Source organism: Manacus candei, unplaced genomic scaffold (genome assembly GCF_025592945.1).
Source record: "Manacus candei isolate 608988 ecotype Guabito, Panama unplaced genomic scaffold, ASM2559294v1 h1tg000117l, whole genome shotgun sequence".
Taxonomy (NCBI): domain Eukaryota; kingdom Metazoa; phylum Chordata; class Aves; order Passeriformes; family Pipridae; genus Manacus; species Manacus candei.
In genome coordinates, this window is record NW_026138165.1 from 362,319 (window position 1) to 385,431 (window position 23,113).

General features: G+C 61.8%; 3 protein-coding genes across 41 annotated transcripts in view; 2 read left to right on the forward strand and 1 right to left on the reverse strand.

Annotated features, from left to right (window-relative positions):
* Positions 1–681: 681 nt before the first annotated feature.
* LOC127461962 (antigen peptide transporter 2-like) lies at positions 682–8,579 on the reverse strand. Of its 2 annotated transcripts, none has more exons than XM_051770216.1 (12): positions 8,479–8,579; positions 7,452–8,044; positions 6,519–6,627; positions 6,311–6,441; positions 5,552–5,757; positions 4,192–4,389; positions 3,535–3,663; positions 3,267–3,455; positions 2,876–3,049; positions 2,304–2,463; positions 1,870–1,997; positions 682–1,284 (listed from the first exon to the last, which is right to left on the reverse strand). In XM_051770216.1, the coding sequence occupies exons 2-12, from the start codon at positions 7,972–7,974 to the stop codon at positions 1,057–1,059; spliced, it is 2,175 nt and encodes a 724-aa protein (XP_051626176.1). In that variant the 5' UTR covers positions 7,975–8,044; positions 8,479–8,579; the 3' UTR covers positions 682–1,056. The 2 variants fall into 2 exon arrangements, with proteins under 2 accessions (XP_051626176.1, XP_051626177.1); XM_051770217.1 differs by having other exon boundaries at positions 8,498–8,553.
* A 226-nt stretch (positions 8,580–8,805) lies between these two features.
* LOC127461955 (antigen peptide transporter 1-like) lies at positions 8,806–18,327 on the forward strand. The gene is made up of 11 exons (XM_051770166.1): positions 8,806–9,271; positions 10,386–10,488; positions 10,567–10,912; positions 11,575–11,772; positions 12,476–12,604; positions 13,220–13,426; positions 14,848–15,021; positions 15,738–15,906; positions 16,567–16,703; positions 17,419–17,674; positions 18,284–18,327. Exons 1-11 carry the CDS (start codon positions 9,175–9,177, stop codon positions 18,325–18,327), a joined length of 1,860 nt encoding a protein of 619 aa, XP_051626126.1. The 5' UTR covers positions 8,806–9,174.
* Positions 18,328–20,101: 1,774 nt separating this feature from the next.
* LOC127461959 (tenascin-X-like) overlaps positions 20,102–23,113 on the forward strand; it is a 33,473-nt gene continuing 30,461 nt past the window's right edge. For 37 of the 38 annotated variants that reach the window (XM_051770210.1, XM_051770209.1, XM_051770204.1 and 34 more), the window contains exon 1: positions 20,871–22,707. In XM_051770210.1, the coding sequence (XP_051626170.1) occupies positions 22,308–22,707 (400 nt within the window). In that variant the 5' untranslated portion in view covers positions 20,871–22,307. Of the gene's footprint in view, positions 20,130–20,870; positions 22,708–23,113 lie in introns of those variants that run through there. The other variant, XM_051770174.1, reaches the window with a different exon arrangement.

Below are 23,113 nucleotides of genomic sequence, written 5' to 3' on the forward strand. Positions count from 1 at the left end.
AGCCACACCAAGCAGGGCGGCTGTGAGGAGTCGGTGCTGCACAAACTGTGTGAGAACTGGGAAGAATAAAAGTGGGTGACATTTTTCTCTGTTATTGTGTGGGTGTTGCTTTTGTTCTGTTTTGTTCCCTCTTTTTAGTAAACTGTCATTTTGTTTCTACGCCTTGCTTGTAGGTCTCATATTTACAAGAAGTCTGGGAGGGAGGGGTTTTTATTCCCTCAGAGGTCCCGCCTCCTAGCACACATTGTCTTTAACCTAAGACACTCAGTACCAGGACCCCCCTGAACTCCCCATTCCTCAACAGTGGCACCCTCCTGCACCCCCTTATCCTGCACTCCTCCACTCCCTTCTCTGATATCCCACCAGTGCTATGTTTTGGATTCAGAATGAGAATGGTGCTGATAACACACCAATGGTTTGGGTTTTTTTCTAAGTCGTGTTTATCCTGAGTCAAGGACTCTTTTTTCCTTGTCTCCTGCTCTGCCACTGACGAGATTCACAAAAGAAATTGAGAGGGAGCACAGCTGGGTCAGGGGACCCGAACTGAGCAAGGGGATATTCCACACCATGGATTATTATGCTCAGGATACAAGCTGGGGGCAGGTATCTGGAAGGGGCCTATCTGGGTGTGGGCAAAGGGGTCTGGCATCAGTCTGCAGGTGGTGAGCAATTGCACTGTGTATCACTTTGTTTTCTCTTTTTTATTACCATTATTATTATCATTTACCATTATTATTGCATTTTACTTTATTTACAATTATTAAACTGTCTTAAACATACAAGTTTTACTTTGGTCCTTGTGTTCCCTGTGTCCCTGCCCACCACGTGTCCCTCATGTCCCCACTGTTGTGGTTTTAAGCCCAGCTGGAAATTAAGCCCCTCGCTATACCCCCCCCCCACTTCCCATCCCTGGTGGAATGGGGAGAAGAATCAAAAGGACACAGGGAGTGGGGATCCAGGGGATGGGGGGATGAGGGACCTGCAGGACACAGGGGCTGGGGACACTAGAAACAGGGATGGGACACAAACACCAGGAATGGGGACACCAATTTCCCTTTATTCCCTGCCTCCCTCTCCCGTGGCGTCGGGCCGCCCGGTCCCACCTCCACCCTGGAGCAGGCGGCTGTAGGCCCCGTGGCGTTCCCGCAGCTCCGTCGGTGTTCCTGCCTCTGCCACGGCCCCGCGCTCCAGCACCACAAGGCGATCGGCCGCTTCCAGCACCCGCGGCCGGTGGGAGACGACCAGCACGGTCCGGGCGAGCCCAGTGCGCACCCAGCGCTGCGCCTGGGGCCAGAGAACCCTGATCCCATCCCATCCAACCCTGCCCCACCCAATCCCATCCCATCCCACCCCAACCAACCCATCCCACCCCACCCCTTCACCACCCACATCTCCACTCCAACTTTCCTGTCCTCTCCCCACTGTCCCCATCCACACTGTCCCATCCCACCCCATTCCCACCACCGCAACCCCTCCATCCCATCCAATTCCATCTCTCTGTCCTCATTGCCACATTCCCAACTCCACCATTCCTACACCATCCCATCCAGCCCCATCACATCTCTTTATCTTCATCCATTCATCTCAACTTGCTACCATCCCATCCACCTGGCTTTTATCCCATCCTCACCACTCCCATCCCACCATCTTGTCCCATTTCCCCAGCCTCTTCTCACCTTCCCACTCCCTACATTGTTGACCTACCCCATCCCATCCAATTCCTTTGTCTTCATCTCATCATTCCCACCACCATCCCACTACCTCATATTCCCACCATCCCCTCCCCCCAGTCCCATCTCAGCCATCCCATCCCTCCATTGTCCATCTCACCTCAGTCCCACCCAATCCCCCTCATCCCACCCCACTCACCGCCCCCTCGTCTCCATCATCCAGCACCTCATCGAGAATTAGGACAGTCGGACGCCGGAGCAGGGCCCGGGCCAGGGCCAGGCGACGCCGCTCCCCCGCCGCCAACCGCCCCCCGAGCTCCCCAACCTCTGCGGGGGATCCCATGGGATCAGTGGGATCCAGCCCCTGGGGTCTCCCACATCCCCCTGCCAATCGCCCCCGGCCTCAGCCACCTCTGCCAGAGTATCCCAAAACCAGCAGGATCCATTTCAGGGGTGCCCCCATGCTCCCAGCTCTCCCCGGTGTCCCACTCCCACTCCAACTCTGGGATGAAGCCCCTGGGTCCAGGATTCCCCTGGGAGCTCCCCCCGGTTCTCACCAGTGTCCCAGTCCCACTCCAACCCCGAGATGAAGTCCCTGGCCCCAGGATTCCTCCAGGACCCCCCAGCTCTCACCGGTGTCCCAGCCTTGTTCCAGCCCCTGGATGAACTCCATGGCTCCGGCAGCAGTGGCCGCCTCCTGCAGCTCCGACTCCTCACAGCACTCCAGCCCCAGCACAACGTTCTCACGGATCGTTCCAGAAAACAGGAGAGGATCCTGCTCCACCAGCACCACCTGCCCCGGCCCCGAGCCTGTGAGCCGTCTCAGCTCCCGGTGTCCCCATCCCTGTTCCATGGTCCGATCCCAGTCTTGGTGTCCCCATCACTGTCCCCATGGTCTCCCTCCCTAATCCAACTATCCCCAACCCCATCCTTGATGTTCCCATCCCATTTCCCACTGTCCCCATTCCTATGCCTGGTGTCCCCATCCTTTTTCCTACTGTCCTCATCCCTGTACCCAGTGTCCCTATCCCATTTGCCACTGTCCCCATCCCACCTCAGTGTCTCCATCCTGTCGCTGGTGTACCCATCCCTTTTCCCAATGCCCCCACCCCTGTCTCCCAGGTCCCAATTCCATTTCAGCCCCCATGCCTGTCCCATTGTCTCCATCCTGTTCCTGGTTTTCCCAGTCTCCCTGCTTTCTCCACCTGCCGGTGTAGGTACTGGTGTTCATATTCCTGCAGTGGGATCCCATCCAGCAGCACCTTCCCGCTCCCAGGATCCCGCAGCCGCTCCAGCAGTGCCACGGCTGTGCTCTTTCCGCTCCCATTGGGCCCTGCCAGTGCCGTCACCTCCCCGGAACGCATCTCGAAGGACACGTCCTGCAGGATGGAGACAGGTGATGCTGGAATTCCCATCCCTGGGAATCCACACCTACCCAGGATATGCCTTGAAGGACATATCCTGCAAGACGGAGAGGATGACACCATCCCATCCCTGGGAATGCACAACCTCCCCTGGATCTGCCTCGAAGGACACATCCTGCAGAATGACATCGGAATTCCCACGCCTGGGAATCCCCACTCCCCTCAGACCCACCTTCAGCACAGGGCGCTCTGGATTCCCGGGATATGTGAAGCAGACCCTCTGGAAGGTGATGTCGCCCCGGAGCTTGGAAGGCTCCAGTGTCCCCCCAGTGTCCCTCGTGGGTTCCTGATCCAGGTATTCCCAGATTTTCTGCCCAGCAGCCATGTTGGTCATGAATTCATTGAAGCCGATGAGCAGCACCTGGGGAAGGGGAGGGGGTGGCACCAGGATGGATGGAAACGGGGATGGATGGATGGACACATGGATTCCATGGGATCACCTGGACATGGCTGCCAACCGTGTCCCGGTACAGCAGGAAGGTGACGAGGACCCCAGGAGTGATGGATCCATCACGGAGCTGCTGGTGGCTCCGGAAGAGCACCAGGACCCGGATGGCCAGTCGGAGGACCTGTAGGTGGGAACAGGGATACTGGTGTCCCCATTCCCGCACCTGGTGTCCCCATCCTGTCCCTGGTGTCCTCATCCCAGTCCCGGTGCCCCCAACCTCGTCCTGGTGTCCCCATTCCCAGTGTCTCCATAACTGGTCTTGGTATCCCTGTCCCAGTCTCCCCACTTCCTTTACTGGTGTCCCCATTCCTGATTCTGGTGTTCACATCCCTTGTCCTGGAGACCCCATCCTGCAGGTGTTGGCATTCCCATTCCTGGTGTCCCCATCCCTGATCCCAGTGTCCCTATTCTGGTCTTCCCACTCCCATTCCTGCTGTCCCCATCCCAGCTCCTGGTGTCCCCTTTCCCGATCCCAGTGTCCCTATTCTGGTCTTCCCACTCCCATTCCTGCTGTCCCCATCCCAGCTCCTGGTGTCCCCTTTCCTGGGTGTCCCCATCCTGCTCCCAGTGCCCCCATCCCAGTGTCCTCATCCCTGATCCCATTGTCCCCATTCCTGGTGTTGCTATTCCCATTCCCAGCCCCCCTGACCCTATGGATGAGGGTGAATCCTGCCAGCTCCAACTCCATCCGCTCCTTCAGCCTCAGCTCCTTGTCCAGGTTCTGGCTGTGCCGCTCCTCCTCCTCCTCCTCTGCTGAGAAGATCTGGATCGTCTCAATGGCGGCGATGGATTCCTGCACCTCTGAGGCCGTCCGGGCGGATGCTTCCAGCATGGATCGCTGCAGCGCCTGTGGAGGCATGGGGGGTGCCCAGCTTTCCCAGACTACTCTCCTGGCCCACCATCCACATCCCATCCCCAGAATTCCCATCACACCCATCGCAAACTCACAATTCCATTCCCACCATCTTGCACCCGTGGTCTCCCTTCTATCCCCACCATTCCCATGCCATCATGCCATCCTTCCCACTTCCCATCCTGCTATCTCATCCTATCTCTCAGCCCCCATCCCACAGTCCCCATTCTCACTCTCCCATCCCATCCCCCCCATTCACATTCTCAACATCCCATTCCTCTGGTCACCTTCCCCACTCCCATCTCTCTGGTCTCCATCTAACCATCCCATCCTGTTCCATCCTGTCCCATCCCATCCCGTCCCATCCCCATCCCATCTTGTTCCCATCATTCCTATCCCAGCTGTGCCATCCCGTCTCTTCTACACCATCCCGATCCCACCATCCAGTCCCCCCCAGTACACATTCCACCATCCCATCCCCCCATTCCATCCATTCCTATCCCATCTCTTTTCTCATCTCACTGTCCTGTCCCCACTGTCCCATCCTGTCTCCATCCCACCTGATCCCATCCCATCATCCCATCACCCTGGTCCTCATCCCAGCATTCCCGTACCCACCATCCCCATCCCATCCCACCATTCTGTCCCATCTCCATAGCCTCATCCCACCACTCCCAAATCCACCAATTCTGTGCAGTCTCTTCCCCGTTATCCCCATCCTATCCCCACTGGCCCATCCCCTGATATACACCCTATCCCACCATCTCATTCTATTCCACCCCATGCCTCTGTCCCCATCCCACCATTCCATCCTGTCCCCATCCCATCCTAACTCATCCCCTGTCACATGACCCTGCTCTCCATCCCATCTTCACTAACCCATCACATCCCATTCCATCCCATCTCCATCACTCCATCCTGCCCCATCCCCAGCATTGCCATCATATCATCCCATCCTGTACACCCGGTTTCCATCCCATCCCATCCCATCCCATCCCATCCCATCCCATCCCATCCCATCCCATCCCATCCCATCCCACCATTCCCATCCCCACCATCCCATTCCCCTGCTCTCCATCCCACCCCCACCATTCCCACTCCATTATCCCACCTCTGTGTCCCCTTTCCACCTCTCCTCCCCTCCCATATTCCCAACCTGTTTCCGGGCACTGTGGATGCGGCGGGTGGTGATTCCGAGGGGCAGCTCCAGCAGTGCCAGCAGTGCCAGCCCCGGTGCCAGCCACACCATGGCCATCCCCACCACCAGTGCCATTCCCAGGCTGCGGAGCAGCAGGTTGGTTCCCCTCGGCACCGCCATGGACACCAGCGGCACCTCCGTGGAAAACCGCGCTGAGAGCTCGGCTGCGGGGCAGGAAAGGAGGTTGGGATCGGGGGGGAGGACATGGGATGGGAATGGCAGGGCAGGATCGGACAGTTGGGATGGGATGGCAGGAATGGAGATGGTGGGATGGGATGATAGGATGAAGGTCAGGATATGGAATGGGATAGCAAAATGGGATAATGGGGGGGACAAGATGGGATGGGGACTGGGAGGACAGGATGATGGGAAAGGGGATGGTGGCAATGGGAATGGTGGGAATGGACTGATAGGGATGGGACAGTGGGGATGGGATGGTGGGATGGGAATGAGAATAAGGACAGGGCAGTGGGATAGGATAGTGGGATTCGGAGAGGATAGTACAATGAGACCGGGAAAACGGGATAGGATAGAAAAGGATGGGATAATAAGAATGGGAATGAGGGGGGTGGGATGGTGGGATGGGATAATGGATGGGTGGGGTAGAATGGGATGGGAAATAGGATAACAGGATGATAGGGAAAGGATGTAATAGTGGGATGGGGACTGGAGTCATGGGATGGTGGGATGGGACAGGTCTGGGCCATGTCCCATTACCTGCCGGCATTCCCTGGAAGAAATCCAGGTCCTGGTGCACCAGGTGGGAGAAGAGCTGGAAGCGCAGGCTCTGCCGGAGACGCGCTGCCACCAGCAGGAAGAGCCACCCACGGCACCCAGAGAACAGGACACTGGGGGGACACAGTGACATTGGGGACGTTGGGGACATGGGGACACGGGCGTGGACACTGGGAATGCCATGACCCACCTGGCTGCTTCGGTGGCCACCACCATCCCAACAGCTCCAGCGGTGAGTCCGTCCCTGTTCCTGATGGCGTCCAGCACCTTCCCGGTGACGTACGGCCCCGCCGTCTCCCCTGGGTGTCACCAGGACCATGTCACCGCGGCACCACCGCTGGCATGGGGGGACCCGATTGTGGGGGAAGGACTCGATTGAGGGGACAAGATGTGATTTGGTGGCGGCAGGAGACAATTTCAAGGGGTCAGGACTCAATTTTGTGGTGTCAGCGCCCAGTGCAGGGATTTGAGACCAAATTTCAGGGTTTGACACCTAATTTTGGGGGTTCAGCATCCAATTTTAGGGGTCAGGACCCAATTTCTTGGGGGTCAACACCCATTTTTGGGCATCAGACCCTAAGTTTGAGGGTCAACACCCAACTTTGTGGGGGTTAACACCCAAGTTTGATTGGTCAGGACCCAATTTTTGGGTAGTCAGCACCCAATTATGGGGGTGTCACCACCCAATTTTTGGGTGGTCAGCTCCCAGTGTAGGGGCTCAGCACCCAATTTTGGGATGGTCAGCACCCAGTCATAGGGCTCAGCAGCCAATTTAGGGCAATGAAGAGCCAAGTTTGGAGGTCCAGGATCCAATTCTGGAGGGCCAGCTCCCAATTTTGGGGTGGTGAGCACCCAATTTGGGGGATCAGCTCCCAATTTCGGGGGGGTCGGCTCCCAGTTTGGAGGTTCAACACCCAAGTTTGGAGTGGTCACCACTCAATTTAGGGAGTCAGCTCCAAATCTGGGCGTTCAACATCAAATTTAGGGGCTCCACACCCAACTTTGGGGTGGTCCCTGCCCAGTCTGGGGGGAGTCAGCCCCCAGTTCAGGGCTGCAAGGCTCAATGAATGGGGGGTCAGTGGCCGTCCCCGCGTGCCCTCACCCTCCCCGCACCGTCACCCACCAGTGGCCGCCAGCATGAGGCAAAGGAAGGCGGCTCCAAGGACTTTCCACTCAGACCAGGCCAGCGCCAGGACCCTCCGGAAGGCAGCAGGAGCCTTGGGGACACCGCCGAGGGTCTTGGGGACACCGGGAGAGGCCTCAGGGACGCTGCCGGGCATCAGAGGTGTGGCCCAGGCCAACAGGGCCAGCGCAGTGGCCGCGTGGGTGACCCCAAGCCAGGCAGGTGCCGCGGCCGCCAAGAGCCCCGGCCTGGCCCCGGGTGGCCCCAGGAGGCTCCGGAGGGTTCCGAAGACCGCGGGGGTGGCGGCGGCGGTGACGGCAGCCGCGGTGGCTCCGGGGGGCCGGTGCAGGGTCAGAAGCCGGGGGGCCGTGGCCAGGAAGGGCAGGCGCAGGGCAGCCTCGAGCCACACGCCCGCCACCCCCATGGGCACCAGGGCCGGCACCAGCGGCCCCAGTAACACCAGTGCCAGCGCGTCAGCCACCAGCAGCACCCCGGGGAGCAGCGCGGAGGGCGGCAGTGCCATGGTGGAACCGGCACGGACCAGTGCTCCCAGTACGGCTTCCAGTGCAGCTCCTGCGCTGGGCTTCGGCAGCCTGTGAACTCACCGGTTAACACCAGTTAGGATCTGGGGGCTCACCAGTCCACACCAGTGCTCCCAGCTCAGACTGGGGTGCTCCCAGTACAGACTGGGGTGCTTCCCAGTCCATGCTAGTGCTCCCAGTACAGACTGGGGTGCTCCCGAGTCCACACCAGCTCTCCCAGTACAGACTGGGGTGCTCCCCAGTCCACACCAGCTCTCCCAGTACAGACTGGGGTGCTCCCCAGCCCACACCAGTGCTTCCAGTCTAGTTCCCTGAGCTCCCCAGTCCATACCAGCGCTCCCAGTACAGACTGGGGCACTCCCCAGTCCACACCAGTGCTCCCAGTACAGACTTGGGCACTCCCCAGTCCACACCAGTGCTCCCAATACGGCCCCCTCAGCTCCCCAGTCCACACCAGTGCTCCCAGTATGGCCCCCTCAGCTCACCAGTGCTCCCAGTACAGACCCCTCAGCTCACCAACCCACACCACTGCTTCCAGTTCAGTCCCGCAGAACTCTCCGCTAAAATTTCTCCCGAGACCACGCCCTCTCCCGCCTCTGCCCCGCCCCGTTCCGCCCCGGCCCCGCCCAGAGCCCGCCCTCTTTTTGCCCCCTCCCCCTCCTCTTCACAACCTGCTCCGGCTCCCTCTGCCCGGTAACCGATGACGTAACGGGACTATTAACCAGTCAGCGCCGCCATCGCGACTGTGGGCGGGGCCAAGCTGGGGTTCCCGGGGATTCCCAGGGCGGAGTCTCCGCTGACCCCGCCCCCGCCCCGCGCGCCTTCGGCTTTCCGGGAAACGGCGGCGGCTACCGGGAAAGGACCGGGGGGACGGGGGGGACTGGGAAGGGCTGAGAAGGGCTGGGGCGGACTGGGACACCGGGATACACCGGGACACGTCGTGATACGCCGGAACCACGACTGGGACCTACCGGGAGCAGAACGGGGACCCCAAGGGACCCTCTGGGACCCACCGGGAGCAGAACCGGGACCCACCGGAAGACACAGGGACCAGAACCGGGAGCCACCGGGAGCAGAACCAGGACCCACTAGGACCCACCGGGACTCACCGGGACCCACTGAAAGCAGAACCAGGACCCACTGGGACCAGACCGGGACCTCTCCGCGCCCCCCGCCCCCCGATGTTGTCCCCCGCCATCCGCCGGCTCCTGGCCCTGCTGCGCCCCGAGTGCGGGCAGTGGGCGCTGGTGGGGGTGCTGATGGTGGCCTCGGCCCTCGGTAGGGGGGGACCCCGATTCGGGGGGGCAGGACCCGATTTGGGGGTCAGGGCCCAATTTGGGGGGGCAGGGCCCGACTGGGGGAGTAGCAGGACCTCACTGGGTGGGGGGCAGGACACCACTGGGGGGGGAAAGACCCGATTTGGGGGGACAGGGCCCGATTGGGGGAGGGAAGGAGCCGACTGGGGGAGGGGCAGGACCCGATCTGGGGGAGCAGGACCCAGTTTGAGGGGTCAGAACCCAATTCGGGGGTCGAGACAATTTGGTGGGTCAGGACCCAATATGTGGCGGGGCAGGATCCCTCTGGGGGGTGATTTGAGGGGTGGAACCCAATTTTGGGGAGGCAGGACCCGATTTTGGGAGACCAGAAACCAATTTGGGCAGTTGGAACACATTTTTGGCTGGTCAGGACCCATTTTGGAGACAATTTTGGCAGGTCAGGACCAAATTTTCAAGGGTCAAGACTCAGTTTGGGGGGTGACACCCAACTTTAAAGAGTCAGACCCAATTTAGTGGTTCAACACCCACTTTTCAAGGGTCCACAGCCCATTTTGCAGTGCAGGTCCACTAGGGAGTCACCACTCGACTTAGGGGCATCAGGACCCAATTTCAGGGCTCAACACCCAATTTTCAGGGATACACACCCAATTTTAGGTGTGCAGGACCCAATTTGGGGGCCATTACCCAACGTGGGGGATCAGCACGTAATTTTGGGGGGTCAGGACCCAATTTTGGGTTCAGTTGTGTGGGGTCAGGTGCAAATCTGGTGGGCCAATCAACCAATTTTAGGGGCCAGGACCCAGTATCGAGGGGATCAGCACTCAATTTCGGGGCTCAACAACCAAATTTGTAGGGCCCCACACCCAAGTTTAGGGAGTCAGGACCCAATCTGGAGGGTCAGCACCCAATTTTCAGGGGTCAACACCCAACTTTGGGTTCTCTGGACCCAATTTTGGAAGTTCAACCCCCAAGTTTGGGGTCTTAGCCCGCAATGGAGGGGGTCAGGACCCAATTTCAGAGCTCAACCCCCAGTTTTGAGAGTGGTCAGTACCCACTTCTTGGGGCTCAGCCCCCAAGTCAGGGGCTCCCCACCCACTGTCAGAGTGTCCCCACAGGCGAGGTGGCAGGCCCATACTTCACAGGCCACATCACTGACCAGGTGACACAGGAGGACACGTCGGCGGCCATGTGGCCCTTGGTGGTGCTGGGGCTCGGCAGGTGGGTGACTGCAGGGCCGGGGGGACACCCCAAGGTGGCGATGCCCCTCGGTGCCCCCTGACCCCGCTGTCCCTGCAGTGCCCTCACCGAGCTGGTCTGTGACGGCACGGCGGCCGTGGCGCTGACGCGGGCGCGGGCGCGGCTCCAGTGCGGCGCGGTGGCCGCGGTGCTGCGGGGGGACGTGCCCGGCCCGGGGGGCAGCCTGGGAGACACGCCGGGTGCGGTGGCCGCACGGGTGACGGGGGACGCAGAGGCGGCGCACGCGGCGCTGGCCGACGCGGTGGTCCCGGCGCTGTGGGCTCTGGCCCGGGCCGGGGCCCTGCTTACCGTGATGGCCTCGCTGGCCCCGCTGCTGGCCCTGGTCACACTCCTGGTGCTGCCCCTCCTCCTGCTGCTGCCACGTGCCATCGCAGGCATCCAACAGGTACCGAGAGGGACACAGGGACTGCGAGTACCTCGTCAGCTCCCTTGGCCACTTGTCACATCTGTGTCCCCAGTGTCACCTCCCTGCAGCCCCTGTCCTCTCCCTGGGCCCCTCGTCACCTCTCCAGAATCCTCATCACTTCCTTGGGCCTCTTGTCACCTCCCTTTGTAACCTGTACCTTTGTCCCTGCACCCCGGTCACTTTTCTGGGCCCCTTGTCACCTCCCTGCAGCCCATGTCACCTCCCTGGGCCCCTTGTCCCCTCTCTGCACCCCTGGTCACCTCCCTGTACCCCATGGCACCTCCCAAGGCCCCTCATCATCTCCCTGGGTTCTGTCCAAGTCCCTCCTGTCCCCTCCTGGTGCCTGTTGTCACCTCCCAATGCCCACTGTCACCTTTTTCTGTCCCCTGTGCCCTCCCTGTCTCCCCATCTGCATGGTGACCTCGAGGTGATCTCCCTGTCTCCAGGGTGACCCCCTGTTCCCTCTGTGTCCCCCCATGATCCCATGCAGTGACCCTGCAGTGACTCCAGTGTAACCCCCGTGTGCTTTCTGTAACCCCCCGTGACTCTGTGGTGGCTCCTCTGTCCCCTCCCTGTCCCCACCCTGTCCACCCTCTGTGCCCTCCAACCCTGTGGTGACCCCCTGTCCCGTGTGTCCCCAGGACCTGGCGCGGCGGGCGCGGGCGGCGCTGGCTGATGCCACCGCGGTGGCCGTGGAGTCACTGGGGGCCCTGAGGACCGTCCGGGCCTTTGGACATGAGGCCGGAGTGACCGCACGTGTCCAGCAGCGCCTCAGCCACGGCCACCAGCTGGAATGTGGAGAGGCCCTGGCCTATGGGGCCGGGCGCTGGGCCAGCGGGGTACGTGGACACTGGGGGGACACAGGGATGGGGGGCACGGGGGAATGAGGAACAGTGGTATGGAAACGGAGGACATGGTGGCAGGGGGATGGGGACATGGGAATGGGGGATGCAGGAATGGGGGAAATGGGGGTGAGGGTGGATAGGGGTGAAGACAGGGTGGCAGGGGGCCCAGGGACATGGGGCATGGGGACATGGGGATGGGGATGTTGGGTGTATTGGTAAAGGGCCAGAGGACACGCGGACATGGTGATCCACGGATAGGGGACATGCAGATGGGTGGCACAGGGCTGGGGGACATGGGGACAGGGTGGCATAAGAGGGGACATGGGGACGTGGCAGCAGGGAGTTAGGGGACATTGGATGCAGTGGCACGGAGATGGGGACATGGGGACAGGGAACACAGGGAAAGGTGGCACAGGGCTGGTGGACATGGTGGCAGGAGGCTGAGGGACATGGGGACAGGGTGACCGGGGGACAGGGGATGTGGGATTGAAGTGGCAGGGGGCTGGGGGACATGAGGACATGGGGTTATGGGGATAGAGGGTATGGAGACAGGGGACATGGGGACACAGGGATGGGTGGCACAGGGATGGGAGATGTGGTGACAGGGGGACACAGGGACGTGGTGGCATGGGACTGGGGGACACAGTGACATGGGGCTGGGGTGACCCCATGTGACCCTGTGTCCCCATGTCCCCAGTTCCCGACGCTGGTCATGAAGCTGGGGCTGCTCCTTAGGGGGGGACACTTGGTGACTGCGGGGACCATCACCCCTGGGGAGCTGGTCACCATCCTCATGTGCCACCTGAGCTTCACCCGGGCTGTGGATGTGAGGAGAATGTCCCCACTGTGTCCCCAGCCTATTCTCAATGTGTCCCCAACCTGTCCCTCCTGTGTCCCCAGCCTATCCCCAATGTTTTCCCCGCTTGTCTCCAGTGTATCCCCATTCTGTCCCCAACCTATCCCCAGTGTGTCCCCGGTATGTCCCCAGCGTGTCCCTGTCCTGTCCCCAGCCCCATTCCCCATGGGAGGACACTGTGTCCTCCCATGTCCCCCCACCATGTCCCCGTGTCCCCACACCTTCCCAGCTGTGTCCCCATGTCCCCGTGTTCTCCTGGCCATGTCCCCATCCCTGTCCGCTCTCCCAACCCCAACCCTATTGTGTCCCCTCCGTGTCCTCAGATCCTCCCCATGTCCCCTCACTGTGTCTCAGTGTGCACCTGCCATGTCCTTACCAGGTCCCCCTGTCCCCTTCCATGTCCCTGTGTCCCCATCCATGTACCCATGCCTGTCCCAGCCATGTCCCCCCCAAGTCCCCAACGTCCCCCCTGCCATGTCCCCTCCATTTCCCCAATCCCTGCCATGTCCCCATGCCTTCCTGGTTGTGTCCCTCCCTGTCCCCATGCCCATGTCCACAAATCCCCTAGTGTCCCTGTGTCCCCAGGCCCTGCTGTTGTACCTCCCAGTCCTGGCTAAGGCTGTCGGCTCCTCCGAGACACTCCTGGAGCTGCTGGACAAGGCCAAGTGGGTGGCACCTGTGGGGACACTGTCACCTGTCACCCCCCGGGGCCATGAGGCCTCCAGGACTCCAGGCCTGTGTCTCAAGGACGTCTACGTGACCTACCCCGGGCGGTCCGAGCCCGTCCTCAAGGTGACAGGGGGGCGTGGAGGACATGGGGGGTCAGGAGGGGACACAGAGATATTGAGGAAATGGGGAAATGGGGTCCATGGGACATAGAAGGGAGGTGGGGGAGATGGGGTACATGGGGGGACAGGGGAAGATACAGGGGGACACAGATGGGACATGGGGGCTATGCAGGGATGTGGGGGGACATGGAGGAGATTGGAAGTTGTGGGGGGACATGGGGACACGGTGAGGATATTGGGGCACCCGGTGGGGATATGGCTACAGGGTGGGGACGTGGGGATAGGGTTCACATGGAAGTGCTGGTGCAATCCCCTTTCCCGGTTCTATCCCCGTTCCAAGTGTGATCCCCTCTCCTGGTGCAATCCCTGTTCCCAGTGTGATCGCATTCCCATTGCAATCCCCATTCCCATTGCCATCCCTCTTCCTGCTATGATCCCATTCCTGGTGCGATCGTCAATCCCCTCTCCCGTTTTTCCCAGTGTGATCCCATTCCCAGTGCGATCCCCCGTGCCCTCTCCCATTATTCCCATTGCTCCCCGTGTGATCCCATTCCCGGAGCGATCCCCAATCCCCTTTCCCGCTGTTCCTGTGGTTCTCATTCCCAGTGCGATCCCCAATCCCCTCTCCCGTTGTTCCCACTGTTCCCGTTGTTCCCGTTGCTCCCGATGTGATCCCATTCCTGGTGCGATCCCAATCCCCTCTCCCGCTGTTCCCATTCCCGCTGTTCCCATTCCCGCTGTTCCCATTCCCGGTGCGATCCCAATCCCCTCTCCCGCTGTTCCCATTCCCGCTGTTCCCATTCCCGGTGCGATCCCAATCCCCTCTCCCGCTGTTCCCATTCCCGCTGTTCCCATTCCCGCTGTTCCCATTCCCGGTGCGATCCCAATCCCCTCTCCCGCTGTTCCCATTCCCGCTGTTCCCATTCCCGGTGCGATCCCAATCCCCTCTCCCGCTGTTCCCATTCCCGCTGTTCCCATTCCCGCTGTTCCCATTCCCGCTGTTCCCATTCTCGGTGCGATCCCAATCCCCTCTCCCGCTGTTCCCATTCCCGCTGTTCCCATTCCCGGTGCGATCCCAATCCCCTCTCCCGCTGTTCCCATTCCCACTGTTCCCATTCCCGCTGTTCCCATTCCCGGTGCGATCCCAATCCCCTCTCCCGCTGTTCCCATTCCCGCTGTTCCCATTCCCGCTGTTCCCATTCCCGGTGCGATCCCATCCCCTCTCCCGCTGTTCCCATTCCCGCTGTTCCCATTCCCGCTGTTCCCATTCCCGGTGCGATCCCATCCCCTCTCCCGCTGTTCCCATTCCCGCTGTTCCCATTCCCGCTGTTCCCATTCCCGGTGCGATCCCAATCCCCTCTCCCGCTGTTCCCATTCCCGCTGTTCCCATTCCCGGTGCGATCCCATCCCCTCTCCCGCCGCCAGGGGGTGTCTCTGTCTCTGGCTCCAGGGGAGCTCCTGGCCGTGCTGGCGCCCCCTGGCGGCGGGAAGAGCTCCCTGGCGGCGGCGGCGCTGGGACTGCGCCCCCTGGCGGGCGGGGCGGTGCTGCTGGACGGGACCCCCCTGAGCCCCCGCGCGGACCCCGCCCTGCGGCGACAGGTGACACCCCCGGGTCACCCCGGCTCACTATGGCCACCCGCACAGCCCCACTGCCACCCCTGAGTCACCCCGGGTCCCCACTGCTAGCCCCTGTCACCAAACACACTCTGACCCACCCTGTGCAGGTCCTGCCTTGCAGTGACAAGGTGACACCCCAGGCCACCCCTGAGTCACCCCAGATCCCCAGTGCTATGCCCAGGTCACCCCTGGGTCCCCAGCAGGTTCCCACTACCACCCCTGCGTCACCTACATGTCCCCTGGGCCACCCTGGGTCATCAGTGGGTCACCAACGGGTCCCCGTGGCCACCCCCAGGTCTCCAATGGGTTCCCAACAAGTCCCCAGTGCCACCCCAGGCTCCCCAGTGACTCCCCAGTGCCACCCCTGTGTCACCAGTGGTCCACCATGGTCACCACCATGTCACTCTCTACCCCTCATGGGTCCCCACTGCCACCCCTGGGTTGCCTGGTGTCCTCTGCTGCCACCCTTGGGTCACCACTGTGTCCCCAACAGATCCCCATGGCCACCCGCATGTCCCCAGCCAGCCCCACCATGGCCCTCCCAGCGCCCCGTGTCCCCAGGTGTTCCCTCCTTGTTCCTGCCATTGTGTCCCCCCTGTCCCAATGTTCTCCATGTCCCCACGTCCCCCCATATACCATCATGTCCCCCCCATATACCTCCATGTCCCTGTGTCCCCTTATGTCTCCTGTCCCTGCAGGTGGCTGGTGTCCTGCAGTCTCCGTCCCTCCTGTCCCGCTCCCTCAGTGCCAACATCACGCTGGGTTGGGGACACGGGGAGGGGATGCAGGTGACACAGGTGACAGCAGCAGCACAGCGGGTGGGGGTGCACACCTGGGCCACACGGCTGCCACATGGCTATGACACAGGTAAGACAACATGTCCCCCTGGCGTCCCTGCCATGTCCCTGTAGTGTCCCCAGTGTGTCCCCATAATGTTCTCTCACCATCCCCAAGGTGTCCCTGTAATGTCCCCACAGCCTCCCCACCACGTCCCACTCTGTCCCCTCCCTGTTCCCTTATTGTCCCCATGGTGTCCCCTCACCATCCCCAGAGTGTCCCTGTAGTGTCCCCATAGTATCCCCACAGTGTCCCCATGGTGTCCCCTCTCTGCCTCCTTGCTGTCTCCTCACTGTCCCCGGTATCTCCCCATGGTGTCCTTATGGTGTTGCTGTGGTGTCCCCATAGTTTCTTCTCTGTCCCTAGAAGTGAGGAGGGGGGGGGGTGATCCCCACAATGTGTCCCTAGCATCTCCCCAGCATGTCCCCATAGTGTCCCTAATGTATCCCTGTGGTGTCCCCACTGTGTCCTCATAACGTCCCCTCGTCATACCCATAGTGTCCACTTACCATCCCCACGGTGTCCCCATGGTGCCCCCATGGTGTCTCCTTCCTGTCCCCTCCCTGTCCCCTTACTGTCCCCAGAGGTGGGTGCACAGTGGGTGCAGCTCCCCAGTGTGCCCCCAGTGTGTCCCCAGTGTGTCCCCAGTGTGTCTCTGTGGTGTCCCCATGGAGTCCCCTCTGTCCCCAGAGGTGGGCCCACGGGGGATGCAGCTCTCGGGGGGGCAGGCACAGGGGGTGGCGCTGGCCCGGGCCCTGCTCAGGACCCCCCGGCTGCTGGTGCTGGATGAACCCACGCGGGCGCTCGACCCCGTGACCCGGCACCAGGTGGGTCACAGCACTGGCCCTGGTCTCCGTGTCCCCTGGCCCCATGGCCCCATCCCCTGAGTCCCTGGGTCCCCATGTCCCTTGCGTCCCCATCCCCCACATCCCTGGGTCCCCATGTCCTCCAGGTCCCCAGTCCCCATGTCCCCTTGGTCACTGCCCCTCACGTCCCCTGGGGTCTCCCGGGTCACCACATCCCCTGGGACCCTGCCCCCACATCCCCTGGATCCTCATGTCGCCAAGTCCTTCATGTCCCCTGGGTCCCAAATCCCGGCGTCCTATGGGTCCCCATGTCCCTTGCATGCCATGTCCCCTCATCCCCCGGGTCCCCACATCCCCCACGTCTTCTCGGTCCCTGTGTCCCTACATCCCTTGTGTCCCCACTCCCTGTGTTTCCATAACCTCTGGGTCCCCACGTCCCTGGGTCCCTCGTCCTCATGTCCCCTGGGTCGCCATGTACCCCCTTTTCCCTTCCATGTCCCCAGGTCTCCTGTGTCCCAATGTCCCCACATTCCCTGGGTCTCTGCACCCTGTGACTCCCGTGTCCCCCTGACTCCAATCCCTGTGTCCTCACTCCCTAGATCCCCACTTGTGTCCCCCCTGTCCCCCCACCCAGGGGTCCCCTGACACCGCCATGTCTCCCCCACCCCAGAGTCCCCCCAATGCCCCTGGGCTCCCCCCGTGTCCCCCGTCCCCTGACCCCTCCGTGTCCCCACAGGTGGAACAAGAGCTGCTGGGTCCTGGTGGCCTGGGGGCCGGGGAGGGGCCAGCGGTGCTGCTGGTGACAGGGCAGGTGGCCCTAGCCCGGCGGGCACCCAGGGTGGCCCTGCTGGAGGGGGGGCGGCTGCGGGAGCTGGGCAGCCCTGGGGAGCTGGGGACACCCCCCTGGGAGACAGTAGTGGACAGCAGGGACACCTGGGAATGGGGAGGGGACACTGAGGACACTGGGGATGGGGAGGGAGACACTGGGGACAGTAGGGGTGGGGGACACTGAGGTGGAACAAGGACACGGATTAGGGATGGGGACACCAGGAGCTGGGCTGAGGACACTGGGGGTGGTGACACTGGGGATGGGGACATCAGGGACAAGGATGGGGACATGGGGGACAGGGAGGGAGATACTGCAGATAGGTTTGGGACACTGAGGTGGCATAGGGACAGTGGGATTAGGGTTGGGGACACAGGGGACAGAGATGGGGCCACCAGGGACAGGGATGGTGACATTGAGGTGGAATGGGGACACTGGGGACACCAGGGGCTGGCTGGGGACACAAGAGATGGGTTGGGGACACTGGGGACAGGGATGGGGACACTAAGAGGTGACATGAGGACACCTGGGGCTGGGATGGGAACAGTGGGGATAGGGATGGGGACACTGGTGACACAGACATGGGGACCCCGGGGTGGGGCAGGGGACCGCGGGGCCAGGCCTGTGACAGTGACCAAGTGTGAAATCAGTCAATAAATCACCAAATCAATAAATCGATGGATCAATCAATAAACGTGGCTGGAGAGGGGCGGAGCCGGGACACCCGTTCCTCCCCCCACAATGGGGCTCCTCCCCCTCCCTCCCCTCTCCCCAGCTGGGCCCCCCCCGCCCTTCCCCCCCATGAGCTCATCGTGTTGATGGAGAAAATTCCTTGGCGGGGGCGGGGGGTCACGGGGTGGGGGGGAGGGGGGGACATGAGGAGGACACGGTGGGGGGACACAGGGGGGTCACGGGGGGGGAAGAGGAGACACGGGAGGGATGCACAGAGAGGAAAACGGGGCGGACATGGGGGGAAACGGGAGGGACACGGGGGGAGGGAAGGTGGGAGACACAGGGGGACACGGGAAGGACATGGGACGGGATGCGGGGGAGGACACGGGGGGGCCGCGAGGGGCTCCCCCAGCGCTGCCCTGCCCCCTCCTCCCCCCGGCTTTCGGGGGGTCCCAGGGGCCCCCCCGCACCCTCCCCGCTGTTGTTGCTGCTGGGGCAGTGAGTCACGACCACGCCCGGACTGGGGGCACTGGGAGCACTGGGAGGGGCCGTGCCGGGGCACTGGGAGCACTGGGGGAACCTGTGCTGTGTTACTGGGAACACTGGGATGGGCCATACTGGCGTTACTGGGAGGACTGGCATGGGCTGTGCCATGTTACTGGTGTCACTGGGAGCACTGGGATGACTGGGAGCACTGGAAGCCGTAGGGCAGGTGGCACTGGGGTTATTGGGAGCACTTGGCCAGGCTGTACAGGGGTTAGTGCTGTTTCTGGGAGCATTGGGACAGACTATACTGGGGTTACTGGGAGCACTGGGATGGGCTGTCCCATGTCACTGGTGTTACTGGGGGCCATGGGTCAGGCTGTGCCGCATTATTGGTGTTACTGGGAGCACTGGGACAGACTATATTGGGGTCACTGGGAGCACTGGGGTGGACTGTGCTACATTACCCGAGTTACTGGGAGCACTGAGACAAACTTTACTGGCTTTACTGGGAGGACTAGGCCTGGCTATACTGGGATTGCTGGTGTTTCTGAGAGCACTGGGACAGACTATACTGGGGTTGCTGGGAGCACTGAGATGGCTGTCCAGTGTTACTGGTGTCACTGAGGTTACTGATGTCAGTGGGATGGGCCATACTGGTATTACTGGGAGGGCTGGGATGGGCTGTGCCACATTGCTTGTGTCACTGGGAGCACTGGGACAGACTATACTGGGTTGACTGGGAGCATTGGGAGCTGTGGGGCAGGTGGCACTGGGGTTACTGGTGTTACTGGGAGCACTGGGACAGTCTATACTGGGTTGACTGGGAGCATTGGGAGCTGTGGGGCAGGTGGCACTGGGGTTACTGGTGTTACTGGGAGCACTGGGACAGCCCATACTGGGTTTACTCATGTTTCTGGGACCACTGGGACAGACTACACTGGGGTTACTGGGAGCACGGGGATGGGCTGTGCCACATCACTGGTGTCATTGGAATGGGCCATACTGGTGTTACTGGGGGACATGTGCCGAGTTACTGGGAGCACTGGGAGCACTGGGGGCTGTGAGGCAGGTGTCACTGGCGTTACTGCTGCTGTTGGGAGCACTGGGATTGACTGGGCTTTATTACTGGTGTTATTGGGAGAACTGGGATGAGCTGTCCTGCAATACTGGGAGCACTGGGTTAGGCTGTGCTGTGTTATTGGTGTCACTGGTATTACTGGGAGCACTGGGACTGACTATACTGGGGTTCCTGGGAGCTGTGGGTCAGCCTGAGACACGTTACTGGGGTTACTGGGAGCACTGGGAGGACAAGCCCCCTCAGCAACTGTTTGGTTTCCATGGAGACGTCCCAAACACGGGCGGGGGCGGCTCCCCTGGGAGAGGCGGGGCAGGTGTGGCCCCGGCCCCGCCCCCCCCGTGACCCCGCCCGCCCCAGAGCGAGAACCCAGCGGGATCAGCCGGAGGTACTGGGGGCACTGGGAGAGACCGGGGGATCTGGGAGAGACTGGGGGGATCTGGGAGAGACTGCGAGGGACTTGGAGGGATGAGAGGCAACTGGGGGAACTCGGGGAGACTGGGGGGATTAGGGGCAGTGAGGGGCACTGGAGGCACTGGGGAGGGACTGGCAGCGACTGGGGGGGACTGGGAGGGACAGGGAGAGACTGGGGGAACTGGGAGCAACTGGGGGGCACTGGGGGAACTGGCAGGGACTGGGGAGAACTGGGAGGAATGGGGAGAAACTGGAGGTACTGGGGAAACTGAGGGGACATAGGGGGTCACTGGCAGGGACTGGGAGTGACTGGGGGCACTGGGAAACACTGGGGGAACTAGGGGGCACTGGGGGGCCCTGAGGAGGAATGGGGATCTGGGGGGCACTGGGGGGAGATTGGGAGGACTGGGAGAACTGGGAGGGACTAGGGGGCACTGAAGGGCACTGGGGAAGACTGGGGTGGCATAGAGGGGACTGGGGGAACTGGAGGCACTGGGGGACTGGGGTCTCTGGGAGCTTTGGGGGGCTCTGAGGGACAGTGGGAGTTACTGGAGGGGATTGGGGTGCACTGGGGAGGACTGGGGGGCTGGTGGACACAGCGGGGGATTGTGGAGGACTGCAGGGACTGGGGGCACTGGGGGGGAATGGGGAGCACTGGTGGAGACTGGGGGGCACTGGTGGACACAGCAGGGGGATTGTGGGGCACTGGTGGACACAGTGGGGGATTGTGGAGGACTGGGGGGATTGTGAGGGGACTGGGGGTAGTGGGAGTGAATGCGGTAACTGGTCTTGCTGGGGCAACTGGTATTACTGGAAGCAGTTACTGATGTTACTGGGATATATAACTGGTGTTACTGGGAGAGGCTACTGGTGTTACTGGTGTTACTGGGATGTGTTACTGGGATTGCTACTGATGCTCAGAAGCACAGGTGTTACTGGGGTTACTGGGATGTATTACTGGTCTTACTGGAGGTGTTACTGGAGTTACTGGGAGGTGTTACTGTTATTACTGGAACATGTAACAGATTGCTGTGGTTACTGGGGTGTGTTACTGGGATTACTGGGATTACTAGTTACTTGAGCTACTGCTGTTACTGGTGTCACTGGTGTGACTGGGATGACTGCTGGCAATGGCTGGAGGTGCTGTTGTGACTGGGGGTTACTGGTGTTACTGGTGTCACTGGTGTGACTGGGCTTTCTGGGGGATTACTGGGTGTTACTAGGAGGTCACTAAGGGGTCACTGGGGTTTACTTGGTGTTATTGGGGGTCACTGGGGGGGTTACTGGCAGTAACTGGGGTTACTGGGAGGCACTGTGGGTTGAGGTGTCCATGTGTTTCTGTGTCCCTGTGGGTGTCCCTGGATGTCCCTAGGTGGATGTCCCCCCACAGGTGTCCCTGTGTCCCCCACGTCCCAACAGCTGTCCCTGTGTCCCCCTCGGTGTCCCTAGGGGTGTCCCCCCCACGATGTCCGTGTCCCCTTGTGATGGTCCCCCAGGTGTCCCTGTGTCCCCTGGGTGTCCCCTGGGTGTCCCCTTCTGGTGTCCATGTGTCCCCGTGAATGTCCCCGGGGGGATCCCTGTGTCCCTTGGGTGTCCCCACAGCTGTCCCTGTGTCCCTTACTGATGTCTAGGTGTCCCCAGGAGTGTCCCCTGCATCCCCTCGCTGTGTCCCTGTGTGCCCTGGGTGTTTCCCGTGTCACCCCATGATGTCCATGGCCCCCCCACTGTGGGTGTCCCCGGGTGTCCCCCAAGTGTCCCCGTGTCTGCCTGTGTCCCCTGGGTGCCCCTATGGCTGTCCCATGGATGTCCCTGTCCCCACTATGTGTCCCCCTATGTCCCCCCAGTGCCCCCACACTTGTCCCCATTCCCCTGTGGTGTCCCAGTGGGTGTTCCCCAGGTGTCCTCCAGTGTCCCCATGCCCCATGTCCCCCTGTCATGTCCCCCGATGGGTGTCCCCTGGGTATCCCTGTGGCATCCCTTTGTCCCCTGGGGGTCCTCCCCAGGTGTCCCCTTATGTCCCTAGGTTTCACCCCAGTGTCCTCATATCCCCTTGTTTCCCCACAGTGTCCCCACCACCCGTATCCCCTGTGTCCCTCTGGGTATCCCTCTAGTGTCCCCATATCCCCCCGTGAGTGTCCCTGTGTCCCCACGGATGCCCCTGTCCCCCCCCCGGGTGTACCCCCATGTCTCCACTTCTCCCCGAGTGTCCCCAATGTCCCCAGTGTGTCCCCATCTCCCCCCGTGGGTGCCCCCCGGTTCTCCCAGTTGTCCCCCCCAGTGTTTCCCACCCCATGTCCCCCTATGTCCCCCCAGGATGATGCCGGTGACCCTGGAGCTGCGGCTGCTGCTTCTGACGCTGGCGCTGCGGGGGGGGGCGGGCACCCCCCCTGTGTCCCCTCCGATGTCCCCCCCGGTGGCCCCTCCCGAGGTCCCCCCCGAGTCATGCGCGGCAGCGCTGGCGGCTGTGCTGGCGCGGCTGCGGGAGCTCGAGGGACATGTGCGGGCACTGAGGGGACACTGTGGGGACACGGGGGGGCCCCAGGCCGGGACAGGTAACAGGGTACATGGGGGGCCATCGAGAGTCATTTTGGACATTGGGGATCACTGGGAGGTCACTGAAGGATCATTGGAGGGACATGGGGGAACACTGGGGTCATTGGGGGGTCTCGGGGGGTCACTGGGGAGTCCAGGGGGGGTCATTTGGGGGTCACGGGGGATCATTGGGGAAGTCGGGGGAGGGTCACAGGGGATTCATTGGGAGGTCCGAGGGGGGTCTTTAGAGGGTCACAGAGATCATTGAGAGAGTCACAGGGGGTCACAGGGGTGTCACGGGAGGTCACTGGGGGACTCACTGAGGGGTCCTGGGAATCATGAGGCTTCATTGGGGGAATCACGGAGGGTCACTGGGGGGTCGCTGGGGAGTCGCAGGGTCATGACCTCGTGTCCCCCCGTGTTCCC